At 46.2% G+C, this 15,585-nt stretch overlaps 1 protein-coding gene across 1 annotated transcript in view; it reads left to right on the forward strand.

Annotated features, from left to right (window-relative positions):
- Positions 1-15,585, forward strand: part of LOC126182212 (uncharacterized) — a gene marked incomplete at its 5' end in the record, with an annotated part of 97,967 nt that overhangs the window by 26,412 nt on the left and 55,970 nt on the right. The window contains one exon of the mRNA XM_049924831.1: positions 14,071-14,284. Coding sequence (XP_049780788.1) covers positions 14,071-14,284 — 214 coding nt within the window. The remainder of the gene's footprint in view (positions 1-14,070; positions 14,285-15,585) is intronic.

Genomic DNA, 15,585 nt, shown 5'->3' on the forward strand with positions numbered 1-15,585 from the left:
CGCGAGCACGCAGAAGTGCCGCAACAGGGCGTGGCATGGAAGACTGATATCTGAAGTAGTGCTGGATGGAATTGACACAATGAATCCTACAGGGTGGTCCTTAAATCCGTAAGAGTTCGAGGGGATGGAGATGTCTTCTGAACAGCATGTTGCAAGGCATCCCAGATAGGCTAAATAATATTTATGTATGGGGACTTTGGTGGCCAAATGGTTCAAATGGCTCTGAGCACTATGGGACTCAACATCTTAGGTCATAAGTCCCCTATAACTTAGAACTACTTAAACCTAACTAACCTAAGGACATCACACACACCCATGCCCGAGGCAGGATTCGAACCTGCGACCGTAGCAGTCCCGCGGTTCCGGACTGCAGCGCCAGAACCGCTAGACCACCGCGGCCGGCTTTGGAGGCCAGAGGAAGTGTTTAAACTCATAAGAGTATACCTGGAGCTTACGTGTCATGTGTCAGAGTTGTATCTAGACGTATCAGGGGTCCCATATCACTCCAACTGCACACGCCCCACACAATTACAGAGCCTTCACCAGCTTCAACAGTTACCTGCTGACATGCAGGATCCATGGAAACATGAGGCTGTTCCCACGTCCATCCGTTGGATACAATTTCAGACTCAACCGACCAGGCAAAATGATAGGAGTCGTCGACAGTCCATCGTCGGTGTTGACGAACCCGAGCGAGGCGTAAAGCTTTGTGTCGTGCAGTCGTCAAGGGTACACGAGTGGGCCTTCGTCTCCGAAAGTCTATGTCGACGCTGTTTCGTTGAATGGTTCGTACTCTGACACATGTTGATGGCCCAGCAATGAAATCTGCAGCAGTTTGCGGAAGGGTTGCACCTCTGTCACGTGAATGACTCTCTTCAGTCGTAGTTCGTCCCGTTCTTGCACGGTTTTTTTTCGGCCTTAGCGATGACGGAGATTTGGTGTTTCACGGGGTTCCTGGCATTCAGGGTAAGCTTGTGAAGTGTTGGTACGGGAAAATGAACATTCATCGCTATCCCGGAGATGCTATGTCCCATCGCTCGTGCGCCGACTATAACACTACCTTCAAAGTCAATTAAATCTTGATAACCTGCCGTTGTAGCAGCAGTAACTGGTCTAATATCTGCACCAGCCACTTATTGTCTTAGGTAGGCGTTGCCGACCGCAGCGCCGTATTCTGCCTGTTTACATATCTCTGTATTTGAATACACATGCCTATACCAGTTTCTTTGGCGCTTCAGTGTATAACGGAAGCAAGACAGAAGAAAAATTAAGACATATTCATAGGATTTGTCGATCTCGGAAAACATTCGACAAAGTCAAATGGTGCAATGCGGTTGATATTCTGAGAAAAATAGGGGTAAGCCATAGGGACAGACGGGTAATGTACAATATGCACAAAAATCAAGAGGGAACAGTAATACTGGAAGACCATGACACGGATTAAAAAGGGGAGTAAGAAAGGGATGTAGTCTTTCGTCCCTACTGTTCAATCTATACATCGAACACATTGCGGATGTACAACAAAGTTTCAAGAATGGGATTAAAATTCAAGGAGGAACTATATGAATGATAAGATTCGCTGAGGACATTGCTATCTTCAGTGGAGGCGAAAAAGAATTACAAGGTCTACTGAAAAGAATTAACAGTCTAACGAGTACAGGATATGGGATGAAAGTAAACCAAAGAAAAACGGAAGTAGTGAGAGGTAACGAAAATGATAACAGTGAGAAACTTAACGTAAGAATTGGGGAGCACGAAATAGACGATGTTAAGGAATTGTTCTACCTAGTCAGCAAAATAATCGATGATGGACGGAGCAAAGAAGACATAAAAAGTAGATTTGCACTGGCCTTCTTGGCCAAGAGAAGTACTAGTATCAAACGTAGACCCTAATTTCGGGAAGAAACTTCTGAGGATGCATGTTTTGAGCACGGGAATGGATGGTACTGAGTCATAGTCTGTGAGAACACTGGAACAGAAGAGAATCGAAGCATTCCCGGCGTGTTGTTACAAAGAATGTTGAAAATTAGGTGAACTGATAAGATAATGATTGAGGAGGTTCACCGCAGAATCGGTGAGGAAAGGAATATATGGAAAACATTGACAAGAGGAAGGGACAGTATTTTATTTATTTATTTAGCGTATGGCATTACATATGAACAGCGACTAGCGTTTGTGGATTACATAGTTTTACAAAATTTTACAAAACTATATTAATTTCATAATTTATAATTTAAAAAATAAATCTATAAATTAATATCTAACTTGTCGATCCATTCAAAGGCTGCCTCCATCACTTCAAAGAAATCTTCCAAGTTCCCATGGTAGGCTCTTCTGCTACAGCTTGTTGCAATGTGATGGATCGTCTGGAGTTCATTTCCACAGTCACACTGAGATGATGAAACCCTTACGAATTGGTAGAGGTTTTCAGGACAGATACTGTGGCCTGTGCGGGTCCGATTAATTGTTTTCCAGGCACGTCGCGTTAGTTCCCTACCGGCTAGTCTTTGGAGGGTCTGATGTTCCTCATGGGCAATAGTGTTCCACATTTCTGTCCATTTTTTGTTGATACTGAAAGTAGCTGCCTGTAGCGATTCTATCAGTAGGACAGATGGCTGCATAGATTTTAATCGGTTCATTCGGAATACAGGAACGTCAGAGTGCATTGGTTTTCCTTGAGGAGGGCGTTCTGTCTTAGGAGTTCTGGTGGCGCCTGTTATTGTCCTCATTGCTGCATTTAGCTTCACGTCAATTTTTTTCACATGTGTGCTATTGAGCCACACTGGGGTACAGTATTCAGCAACAGAATAGACCAGCCCTAAGGCAGCGCATCGCAGTGTCGTAGCTCTTGCGCCCCTTGAGGTACCACTCAGCTTCTGTATCATATTATTGCGTGATCTCAGCTTTGCTGCGGTGTTTTCTATGTGCTTTCTGTAAGAGAGGTTTCTGTCAGGAGCCACTTCTAGATATTTTGATCAGTCTTGGTGGTGAAGGACCTGACCATTAAATGTGACATTCAACTTCGCATTGGCCATTCTGTTGTTTAGGTGAAAGCAGCTGACTTCAGTCTTCGTTGGATTTGGTATCAGTCTCCACTTTTTGTTCATCTATTGTAATTACATCTGCGGATAGGATCTCCTCACCAGCTTTAAGAGTTCTCTGCTGTGTGGCCAAGGCCCGATCGTCTGCGTAGATGAACTTTCTTGACTCTGTTTAGGGAGGTCAGATGTATACAAGTTGAACAGGATTGGCGCCAAAACTGAGCCTTGAGGAAGACCATTATTAAGTTTCTTCTGTCTGCTTAGTTGGTTGCCAAGGGCTACTTGGTAGTATTTCTCAGGTAGCACGTTGTTAATGAGCCTGATTGTAGTTAGACAGTGTATTACAATGGCGAGCTTGTACGAGAGTCCTTGTCTCCATACTGTATCATAGGCAGCTGTAAGATCAACAAAAGCCACTGACGTTTTAAGTTGACGTTGGAATCCAGCTTCTATGTGTGTAGTTAAGCTGAGCACTTGATCTGCGCAGCTTCTGTTTGGTCTGAATCCTGCCTGTTCGATGGGAATAACTTCATAGATCTTTGGAGCGATTCGGCTGAGGCTCTTTCCAAAAGCTTGTAGGGGCAGCTCAAGAGGGCGATTTAGCTAGCAGTTTTGTTCGCTGGTTTACCCGGATTCAGTATTGCTACGATTTTTGTTTTTTTTGAAGGCTTTTGACATGATCCCTGATTGCATAATATTAGTGGAAAAGCTTGCAAGCCATCTACGAGTCCTGTATCCACAATTGATGAGGAACTCTGGGTGTATCCCATCAAATCCTGGAGCTTTGCCTTTTTTTATTTCTTTGATTTGCTGCGGTGATCTGGATATTTATTAAGACATCAGGGAATAACTTACATCGTATAGAGGGAGCTGTAGAGGGTAAAGGCAGTAGAGGGACCGGCCGTTGTGGCCGAACGGTTCTAGGCACTTCAGTCCGGAACCGCGTTGCTGCTACGGTCACAGGTTTGAATCCTGCCTCGGGTATGGATATGTGTGATGTCCTTAGGTTAGTTAGGTTTAAGTAGTTCTGAGTCTAGGGGACTGATGACCTCAGATGTTAAGTTCCATAGTGCTTAGAGCCATTTTTTTGAACACTAGAGGAAGGCATAAACTGGAAACATCCAGCAAACAATTGATGACGTACGTGGCAATCACTACTCCGAGATGTAACGATTGGCATAGGAGAGTAATTCGTGGCTAGCCACACGAAAAAGTCAGAAGACTGCTGTTACGGGAAAAAACGGTCTCCTACTCTCCTCTCCCGGCATCCAGCTATATGACGAAATTTTATTTAACGCACTTTTAAAGGATTGCCATGGCCTTGCCGCAGTGCTAACACCGGTTCCCGTCAGCTCACCGAAGTTAAGCGCTGTCGGGCCTAGCTGGCACTTGGATGGGAGACCGTCTGGTCTGCCGAGCGCTGTTGGCAAGCAGGGTGCACTCAGCCCTTGTGAGGCAAATTGAGGAGCTACTTTATAGAGAAGTAGCGGCTCCGGTCACGAAAACTGACATCGACCGGGAATGCGGTGTGTTGACGACATGCCCCTCCATATCTGCATCCAGTGACGCCTATCGGCAGAGGATGACACGACAGTCGGTCAGTACCGTTGGGCCTTCCGGGGCCTGTTCCTACGGAGATTTTAAGCGACCAGTAATGATAACAGTATTATAAAGTGAACGTTGGGTTGTCCCAGAAATATTACATATTCTGACGTTAGTGCATCAGTTTACAACATGACATGGTCTACTATCCACGGAATGACTCTGGCCAAGAAAGCCTACAAATTTACATCGGCGTCCGAAAGTTCAGTGTAGTCATAAAGAAGAGCATATTTCGAGGGCAAGCTGCCGAAAGGATTACCAAACAAAGCAAAACATAGAACACATCCCAATACACCCGGAATATTGTAAATATATCTTTATTTAAAAAACTAAAAACGGAATAAAAATCACTTCTAGAACAATAACATTGTTAAAATTTAGAGCGGTTACTCTGGTGTGTCACACGTTTGAGTGCGCCGTGACACGTTATCTGTGTTGTGGCTCAAGAGCTCTATTTACAGTCGATTCCATACTTCATCCTTCAGGAAGAGTTGTGATTTGTGACGATATTAGGAAAAGTCCTTGGTGGTAACTGATAGGCGGCAGTTCGTCTTTCAGTTGCATTGGAGACCCGCTCTACACTACTTCCCCACGTAATGCGGAACTGACCAGTAGATCTCACGAGGGGCGAACCCGCCAGTGTAAAAGGAGGCGGGGATTATTATGTTGTCTATACAGAAGCAGCAACAGCAGAATGACTCTGTCCAGACAGGTCAGTGACATCGAACGTGCCGTCCGAGTAATAAATTCATCAGGAAGCCTTCTACAGTTGCTCAGTTCCACTGTTGGTGACGTGATTGTGAATTGGAAACGCGGAGACACAATCACAGGTAAGTGATGACCAGGCAGATCTCATCCACTGACAGACAGGGAGCGTCGAGCATTGCGGAAGGTGGTCGTAAAAAATCGAATGAAGTCAGCGGAACGAATCACGCGTGAGTTGCAAAGTGCTCCCAGGGGACAAGCAAGCACAGTGGCGTGTGTAGGGTGTTAAGACGTTTGAAGTACAAGATCGAACAACTCTTTGTAAGACACACATTTATATAGTCAGTGCTAAGCGACGCTTGAGGTGGTGTCAAGAGCGACGTCACTGGGTGGTAGATGATTGGAATCTGGTAATCTGGATTGATGCATAACGCTATACCGACCTGCAATCTACACTCCTGGAAATGGAAAAAAGAACACATTGACACCGGTGTGCCAGACCCACCATACTTGCTCCGGACACTGCGAGAGGGCTGTACAAGCAATGATCACACGCACGGCACAGCGGACACACCAGGAACCGCGGTGTTGGCCGTCGAATGGCGCTAGCTGCGCAGCATTTGTGCACCGCCGCCGTCAGTGTCAGCCAGTTTGCCGTGGCATACGGAGCTCCATCGCAGTCTTTAACACTGGTAGCATGCCGCGACAGCGTGGACGTGAACCGTATGTGCAGTTGACGGACTTTGAGCGAGGGCGTATAGTGGGCATGCGGGAGGCCGGGTGGACGTACCGCCGAATTGCTCAACACGTGGGGCGTGAGGTCTCTACAGTACATCGATGTTGTCGCCAGTGGTCGGCGGAAGGTGCACGTGCCCGTCGACCTGGGACCGGACCGCAGCGACGCACGGATGCACGCCAAGACCGTAGGATCGTACGCAGTGCCGTAGGGGACCGCACCGCCACTTCCCAGCAAATTAGGGACACTGTTGCTCCTGGGGTATCGGCGAGGACCATTCGCAACCGTCTCCATGAAGCTGGGCTACGGTCCCGCACACCGTTAGGCCGTCTTCCGCTCACGCCCCAACATCGTGCAGCCCGCCTCCAGTGGTGTCGCGACAAGCGTGAATGGAGGGACGAATGGAGACGTGTCGTCTTCAGCGATGAGAGTCGCTTCTGCCTTGGTGCCAATGATGGTCGTATGCGTGTTTGGCGCCGTGCAGGTGAGCGCCACCATCAGGACTGCATACGACCGAGGCACACAGGGCCAACACCCGGCATCATGGTGTGGGGAGCGATCTCCTACACTGGCCGTACACCACTGGTGATCGTCGAGAGGACACTGAATAGTGCACGGTACATCCAAACCGTCATCGAACCCATCGTTCTACCATTCCTAGACCGGCAAGGGAACTTGCTGTTCCAACAGGACAATGCACGTCCGCATGCATCCCGTGCCACCCAACGTGCTCTAGAAGGTGTAAGTCAACTACCCTGGCCAGCAAGATCTCCGGATCTGTCCCCCATTGAGCATGTTTGGGACTGGATGAAGCGTCGTCTCACGCGGTCTGCACGTCCAGCACGAACGCTGGTCCAACTGAGGCGCCAGGTGGAAATGGCATGGCAAGCCGTTCCACAGGACTACATCCAGCATCTCTACGATCGTCTCCATGGGAGAATAGCAGCCTGCATTGCTGCGAAAGGTGGATATACACTGTACTAGTGCCGACATTGTGCATGCTCTGTTGCCTGTGTCTATGTGCCTGTGGTTCTGTCAGTGTGATCATGTGATGTATCTGATCGCAGGAATGTGTCAATAAAGTTTCCCCTTCCTGGGACAATGAATTCACGGTGTTCTTATTTCAATTTCCAGGAGTGTATATGGAAGGACATGTGTTTCGTGAATGTCTGCAGAATGTTATCTCCCACCATGTATAGTGCTAACAGTGAAGTAGGTACGAGGTGGTGTTACGGTATGAGAGTGTTTCTCTTGATTAGTCTGAGATCCCTTTACTGCTCATAAGAAACCGCTAAACGGTAGTATATGAACACATTTTAAGGCATCGTATACTGCAGAGAGTAGACAAAAAGTTCGGAGGAGATGTTTGTTTGTATCAACATGAGAATACATTCTGTCATAAAGCAGCATCTGTGAGGCAATGTCGACAATAACATTCTTCAAATGGACTGACCTCCCAGAAGTCTCTAGCTGAAAGCTATGTAACGCCTTCAGAACGACTTAGAACGTGACTTCGCTCGAGACCTCAGCATTCAACATCACTACCTGCTCTGGCTGTGGCTCTGTAGGAAGAACGGGCTGCCATTCCCGCACACACATTCACACCTCACTGAAAGTGTCCCAAGCAGAAGTGAAGCCGTCAGGAAGACGAAGGATGGACACATTTCACGTTAATGTCAACTAATAGATGGTCTGTATACTTTTGGTCACGCTGTGCATATGTTTTTGAGTGGGCAGCCTCGCTGGCAGTCGAAGAGGCGTACGTCTTCACCAGGTGCAGCTCAGTAAGGACGAGCATTGTAGCCCAAGTAGCTAAACCCAGATCAACTCCACTTCTGGAACGTCGCATTTGGGGCGATCACACCACTCCTCGGGTCAACAATGAACGCGTGAATCCCGTACGTCCAGCCATTTCGATGCTTCCCAACATCGCGGTGAAAATTATCCCCTTCCACTGTATTGCTCATTGAATCTCCGCCTTGTCGTCTGCGCTCTGTCGTGAGAGAGACTCACACTCTTCCGTATGTCGGTTGTACGAACTGACAACCCTGAGCTTACAGTACATCGATTGCCAGGAAACTAAATTCGTGAGACAACTGTAATTTCCACAGAGAATTGTCTATCATCACTGTACCTCATGGTACAGAGGAAATTAGATATCAGTTCTGATGTCGTGTGATTAGTCTTGAACGAGCTTGTACTGACCTACAACGTACAGGGGATGATTGGAAACGAGTGATCTGGAGTGATGAATAACGCTCTACCCTACTGCAATAGGCTATGTGTTTGGTGAATGTCCGGGGAACGTTATCTCCCACCATCTACAGCGCTAACATTATTTTGCCTATCCCGCATACGTATGTTGTGTCTTGGACCCCATGTCAGAGCTGTCAAATAAAATGATGTTCTCTGATACACTGAACGTGACGCTTGCCCTTAGTACAGCTGCGATTCTTCTTGGAATACTGGCATATAATAATTGTATACTCTCCAGTGGAATGTTATGCCATTCTTCGATCAGAACCTCTTGTGTGGTGACGAGGAGGCGGAAATCTGCTCCGGAATCTGCACTCCATACCGCCAACAAGGGTTCGATAATGCTCGTGTCCGGGGACTGTGCTGCCCAGGGAAGACGCTGCAGTTCAGTTGCATGCTCCTCACACCATGATTGTACTGCCTCATTACTACCACCGTTCACATTGTTTCGCCTATCACCTGTACGTGTGTGGTGTCTTAGACCCCAAGTCAGAGCTTTGAAATAAAATTATGTTTCTAATACATTGAATGTGACGCTTGGTATTCACATACACTGGAGTCCAAAATTAAAGCAACAAATCGCTATTTCCCTGTCCTGTGTTTCATTCACGATATAATGATCCGTACGATTGTGTTCTGCACGGAAGATGGAATTCCGGTCAACGGACAATCACGCCAACGACGGCGCCAGGGGACCTCTCAAACGGCGTAATGTTTGCCGGGTAGTCCACTATACAATCGCACCAAAAAGTATTGGCACACGTGCGTATTTATCGTTGCTGGTTACAAACGCCGCACCTTCCGGTACACAGCACATGTACGTGCTACCTCACGTACCAGACATCACAATTCTGCCCACAGTGCCTACAAAGGAATGCAGTGTTAAGGGCAAACATGTTTCTCCTCTGCACACAAAACGCATTGGCTCAGAGCGTGGCTTCTCGGTATATTGCTGGGTTTTCAGGTACCGGAACGCCATCTGCTGACGCCCTAGACACTGCGTGTTGTTGACGGCCCTGCCATGGGGCCGAAGAAGAAGGAACACTCAGTGGCGTTGCGTTAGAGAGTGGTATTGCTCCATTCACAAGGGAGAAGCTGTCGACAAATCGGAGCAGAGGTGTCTGTTAGCTATACCACGGTACGAGCCATCATTCATAAATATAAAGACACTGGAACAACAGTGAATAAGTGTCGTCCTGGACGTCCAAAGGTGCTTACAACCCGAGAGCGTCACCGTATCATCGCACTTGCTGGGAAGGAACCTGCTACAAGATCAGCAACTATTGCTGAGGTTGTTCAGACAACGCCCGACAAGATGGTTAGTGTTTAAACTATACGAAATGTGTTGAATGAGTCTGACATACATGGAGGTTCTCACAGTAAAAAGCCATACATATCGGAAATTAACCGACAAAAACGCCTGCAGTTTGCCAAGGACTACATCAGCAAGCCGATGGAGTTTTGGAACACTGTGATATTTAGTGACGAATCGAAGTTCAATGTGTTTGGATTTGATACAAGAAAGAAAGTTTGGCGCAAGCTGAACACGCACCTGGACATCAAACACATGCATCCCACAGTCAAACACGGTGGGGGCGATATCATGGTCTGGGGCTGTATGGCGGTGTCTGGCGTAGAAATCTAGCCCTTAATCCACGGTACAATGGATCATATGAGATAAATCGACGTGTTGCGAGGTAATTTACACGCTAGTGCACAGACATTGGCCCTTACTGGGGTACTTCATTTCCAGCAAGACAACGACCCAAATCATACCGCCATGAAAACCCGGGAGTGGTTACTGTAAAATGCCCCCAGAAGGGTTCTAACACCACCTCAGAGCCCTGACTTGAGACCCATTGAGAACCTGTGGGCTCATCTTGACACGCAAATTAGAAAAAGGCGTCCGTCTGGTAAAAACGACTTGGAGAAAGTGCTCCTGGAGGAATGGTTGAAAATTACCCCTGATATCACCCGGAATTTAATACAAAGCATTCCTAGGCGTTTACGTGCTGTTATAGATGCTAAAGGGATGCACACTAGCAATTAGAAGGTGAACATCAATGAAGAAAACGAAAACACTGCCCGATTGATATGCGTGTGCCAATACTTTTTTGGATGCAGAAAAGCGATGTTTATTTTCATAACACTGTATGTTACTTTACGGACAGGTCATTTGGACGTATTTGTAACCTATGTAATGTAAGGTGCCACGTGTCTGGGTTCTGTTCTGAAATATATGTTTCGTTTAACCTACAACCACCAAAATTTAACTGTGCCAATACTTTTTGGTGCGATTGTAGCTGTGTATACAGTCGCAAACGGTGCAGTAGGGCACAGAGAAGACGTCTGCCAGACTCTCTGTGGTGGAGGACTACAGTAAGAATGGAAGTAGGATAGTTGCAAACTGATGTGGCCCTATGTTTTAATGTGACTCTTTCTGTATTTTATCGGACGTTGGGGCAGTATCCCAAAAGGCACGACAGGGACGACCACGTGTGACATCAGAGAGAGAGGACCGTTTTTGGCTGTAAGGGCACGAAGATACCTCCATAGTACAGCACAGCAGATGGCATCTGACCTCGCAGCATCCACTGAACTTGTTGTATCGAGAAAAACGGTGTACAGAAGGCTTCGGCAGACCTGCCATACGTGTACCTCTGACGCGTCTTCACAGAAGAGAAGTCTACAGTGGAGTCGTCAACATGCCACCTGGACGGTCGAACAGTGGGTTAATGTTCTTTTCACAGCTGAGTACCGGTATGATCTGGAGAGGAATTCACGACAGATTCGCATCTGGAGTGGACGTGAAACACGATTTCTGGATTGAAACATTGTGATAACAGACCGATAGAGAGAACCCATAATGGTGTGGGCAAGGATTATGATGACCAGTGGAACACCTCTCCATGAAATTGTATCGGTGAATCAGCATGGATCCACTGCTGTCAGATGTCTTGAGGAAATCATGGGACCTCATGTGCCGTTGTTGCGAGGAGCTGTGGGCCTAGACTTCATAAGTGGGCACAATAACGCTCGACCTCATAGAGTACAAGTGGTTGATGTTTCCTTGGAAACGGAAGATGTTGCAAGCATGGCCTGACCTTCTCGCTCTCCAGATTTGAATTCCGTAAAGCGTATCTGGGATGCACTAGGGACACGCGTTGCGTCATATCAGCATCCACCAACCACTCTCCAATATTTGCGTGGAGCTCTGCTGGAAGAACGAGCTTTATTGCCTCAACATGAAACTGGTGACATCATTTACAGCATTCCCCGTCGTTGTCAGGTCTGTATTGCTGCCAGAGGTTGTCACACACCATACTATGCAGATTAACCAGTTCTGAGAATGCGTCTGCAAATCCGACAAGTTGCAAAAAACGAAGAACATGATTGTCTACCGCTACACATGTTGCAGCTGTTTAAGTTCTATATTCTTTACATTGTTTCTACTTTACTATCCCTGTTTATACTGTTTTGTGGCAAAATAAAAGTAATCTTGCAAAAGTTCCGTTTGTTGCTTTACTTTTGGACACAAATGTATTTGATCCAAAGGATATCGGAACGAAACTTTTGGCAAGTGGTAAAAGTGTTTGCAGTCGCTGGTTTTCATGTCTGTTTAAGCTAAAGATGAGATTAAAAGAAAATAGAAAGGGTGGATTATACATTTATGATGAACAAACTGCCTTTTTATGTTCTGCAATATGGGAAATTCAGGCGCATTTCATTTTTGTTTAAAAGTGTCTTCAGTCAGTGGGCTCCTACGTTGTACTTGCTTCTGGTTAAAAAAATGGTGTTCTTAGATTTAATCCCTCCCCGTGTGGTTTCAATATTTTGGAAGCCTGAAGAAAGAAATTCGGAGCCGTCTATTTGCTTCGGAGGAAGAGATTTACGCCTGAGTGCAATCATGGTTCCGTAGGCAACCGCAAAAATTTTTTCGATGGAGGCCCGGACCTCCTTGTATCACAGTGGGATAAATGTGTTAATAGAATTGGCGATTACTTTTGAAATAAGACATAGTTTACTTACTTTCTTTCCGTCTGTCACGTTTTCATTTAACTGCCCCATTATACATGTCAGATGTAAAAGCTTACTGCATTACTTACGTGTTTCTCTCCGAAGCTGACAACTTATTTACACAATTACACTGAAAAAAAGATCGTCTTTCATTTCAGTTGATTTTTCTTTATTTTGGAAAATAATCCTAAGATTTTTTCTGCTTACGTTCACGTTCACCTTCTTTCACCGGTATGTCCTTAATCTAATAATAGATCAAAGTATTTCATTTCGACGTTGTGCGTGCGAAAGGGTTCCTCCATAGGCTTCTTTCAACCCTCTTCCTCTACCAAACATCTGAAATTTGTTCGCTAAGTGAAGAAGAACTACATCATCCCCTGAATGGAATGAACAGTCTAATGACTATAGAATATGGACTGAGAGTAAATCGAAGAAAGATGAAAGTAATGAGACGTGGCAGAAATGAGAACAACGAGAAACTTAACATCAGGATTGATGGTCACAAAGTAAATGAAGTTAAGGGACTCTACTATCTAGGCAGCAAAATCACCAGTGCCGGATGGAGCAAGGAGGATATCAAAAGGAGACTAGCACTGGCAAAAAAGGCATTCCTTGCCAAGAGAAGTGTACTAGTGTCAGACCTTAATTTGGGGAAGAAATTTCTGAGAACGTACGTCCGGAGCACAGCATTGTACGGTAGTGAAAACCAGAACAGAAGAGAATCGAAGCATTTAAGATGTGGTGCTTTAGACGAATGTTGAAAATTAGGTGGACTGATCAGGTGAGGAATGAGGAGATTCTGCGCAGCTTCGGAGAGGAAAGGAATATGTGGAAAACACTGACATGGAGAAGGGGACAGGAACCGCGTGACCGCTACGGACGCAGGTTGGAATCCTGCTTCGGGCATGGGTGTGTGTGATGTCCTTAGGTTAGTTAGGTTTAAGTAGTTCTAAGTTCAAGGGGACTGATGACCATTTGAACCATTTTTGAGAAGGGGCAGGATGATAGGACATGTGTTAAGAATGTGGGAATGACTTCCATGATACTAGAGGGAGCTGTAGAGGGCAAAAACTGTAGAGGAAGACAGAGATTGGAATACATCCAGCAAATAATTGAGGACTTAGTTTTCAAGTGCTACTGTGAAATGAAGAGGTTGGCCCGGGAGAGGGATTCGTGGCGGGACGCATCAAATCAGTCAGAAAGCTGATGACTCAAAAAAGAAAAGGAAAGAGTCCTAGTCACTGAACTGTTCAAATCCCGGTTCATAGGCATCGGTATTTAACTACTTGCGGATATTTTCATCACCTACGCCTTCACAATCAGAATATTGTATTTGAAACGAAAATACTGGCTCCATTTATAACTGAACACTTTAGCTATTCTTTGTCTTTTTCAAAAGTTATCGAACTATGTATGGATAATCCGTAAGGGAGATATTCTGGATCATGATAATTGGGAGCTTTACGGATTACAATTTAAGATTCGAGTGAGGGACAAATGTCCCACAACGCGAGCACCGCTTATTATTGTCACTTGCACTAAATTTCTGTACATTTACATTACTATTGTACTTTTCGACAAGATGAGGTAGATATTCGTACCACCCTTATTATAGTTTTATTCCTTTCAGTGACAACTGATTTAACTGTCGGAGGTAATGTGTTAGTTTAGCGGCTGTCAGGTGCTTCATGTGCGGCGCGCGCGTGTCGGCAGGATGGGCGCGGGCGTGTCGTACGCGGTGGTGTTCTCGGCGCTGCTGGTGAAGTGCGTGTTCCTGATCAGCCTGAACGGCGGCGTGTACCTGCCGGCGGCCTACCAGGCGCTGCTGCTGGCCTTTGCGGTGCTCACGCAGGTCGCCGTCGGCGTGCAGTGGCTGCTCGCGTCGCCGCCCGCCGCCGAGCTGCGCCCGCTGCCGCCGCTGCTGCACGTGAGTACCGACCACTCCTCCAGTCTCTGCTGATAGCCGACACCGCGGTCGGTGAAGTAAACATTAGTCGACGGAGCCTGTACCTTTATTATATCTGCCTTAAAGAAAGCCTGTCCTACTTCCAGAACATCAAAATTCACCCACTTCTTCTGGAGTCCAATTTTGCTCATCACATTATATTACAACTTCCGACTGAAGAACATGGGAAAGAAATTGAAAATGATTACCGTATTTGGATACAAACGTTTATCGATAATGTTCCTTCCACCCTCCAAGATTGTTCACTACCAATTTTTTAACTTTTATAGTTCAAATAAACACAAAAAATACTGAAAATATAAATCTTCTAGAAAATCTGCATTTGGTAATTTGTGGTAAGGTCTTGTGGAACCAAAATATTGACGTCATCTGTCCCTAAGCGTACACACTACTTAATCTAACTTTAAAATACGCTATGGACAACACTCACACCCATGTCCGAGGGAGGACGCGAACCTCCGGCGGGGAGAGAGGCACGGACCGTGACAAGACGCCCTAGATCGCGCGGCTACTACACGCGGCAAATCTGCATTCTAAAATAAATTGATAGGCATATGTTTCATACATATGCACGTTAGTTCTACTCCTCTACCGTTGCTCGCACGCTAATAACGGCGTGGTGATTCTGACGCTAAGATTCTTCGGTTTTGCTACTCGCGTATATCTGTCTGTGACTCCTGCCAGGATCTCTCGCACTATTATTTAATGCGCTTGAAGTGTTCTTAAAACTCAAGTCTTGGGGGAGGACGATTGGGAATTAACGTGTCGTCCTCTTCATTGTTAATACAGGCGAAACCAAGCTCAAATCGGCCAACGGTAGGTAAGGCAATCGGTCGTGCATATGCCTTACCAACCTTCCCAGCATTCGCGCTAATTATTTTCAGCAAACGATGGAAAGTTTAAATTCGAGTGGCGAAACAGGGTTTAGAACCCTGCTTCCTCAGAGTGCGAGTCCATTGCCGCAACCTCAGCGTCACTACGGCTGATGAGAAAGTCTGCCTTCAGAAAGGCTTTTCAGTCTTGTCACGCTGTGTTTAGAAGATCTCCTATTCTAGGAGTCAGGATTTATCCTTTCACGTCTCTCAGGTTTTAAATTTTATTTTCCGAAACGTTTCATTGTGAATACTGACATATGATATTTTACTGTACTTTCGTTTTCACTATCTATTAATTGTCGATAACCGGGGTAGCCGAGCGGTTTGAGGCGTCTTGTCACGGTTCGCACGTCGGAGGTTCGAGTCCTCCCTCCGGCATGGCTGTTT

Source organism: Schistocerca cancellata, chromosome 1, assembly GCF_023864275.1.
Source record: "Schistocerca cancellata isolate TAMUIC-IGC-003103 chromosome 1, iqSchCanc2.1, whole genome shotgun sequence".
In the NCBI taxonomy this organism is placed as follows: domain Eukaryota; kingdom Metazoa; phylum Arthropoda; class Insecta; order Orthoptera; family Acrididae; genus Schistocerca; species Schistocerca cancellata.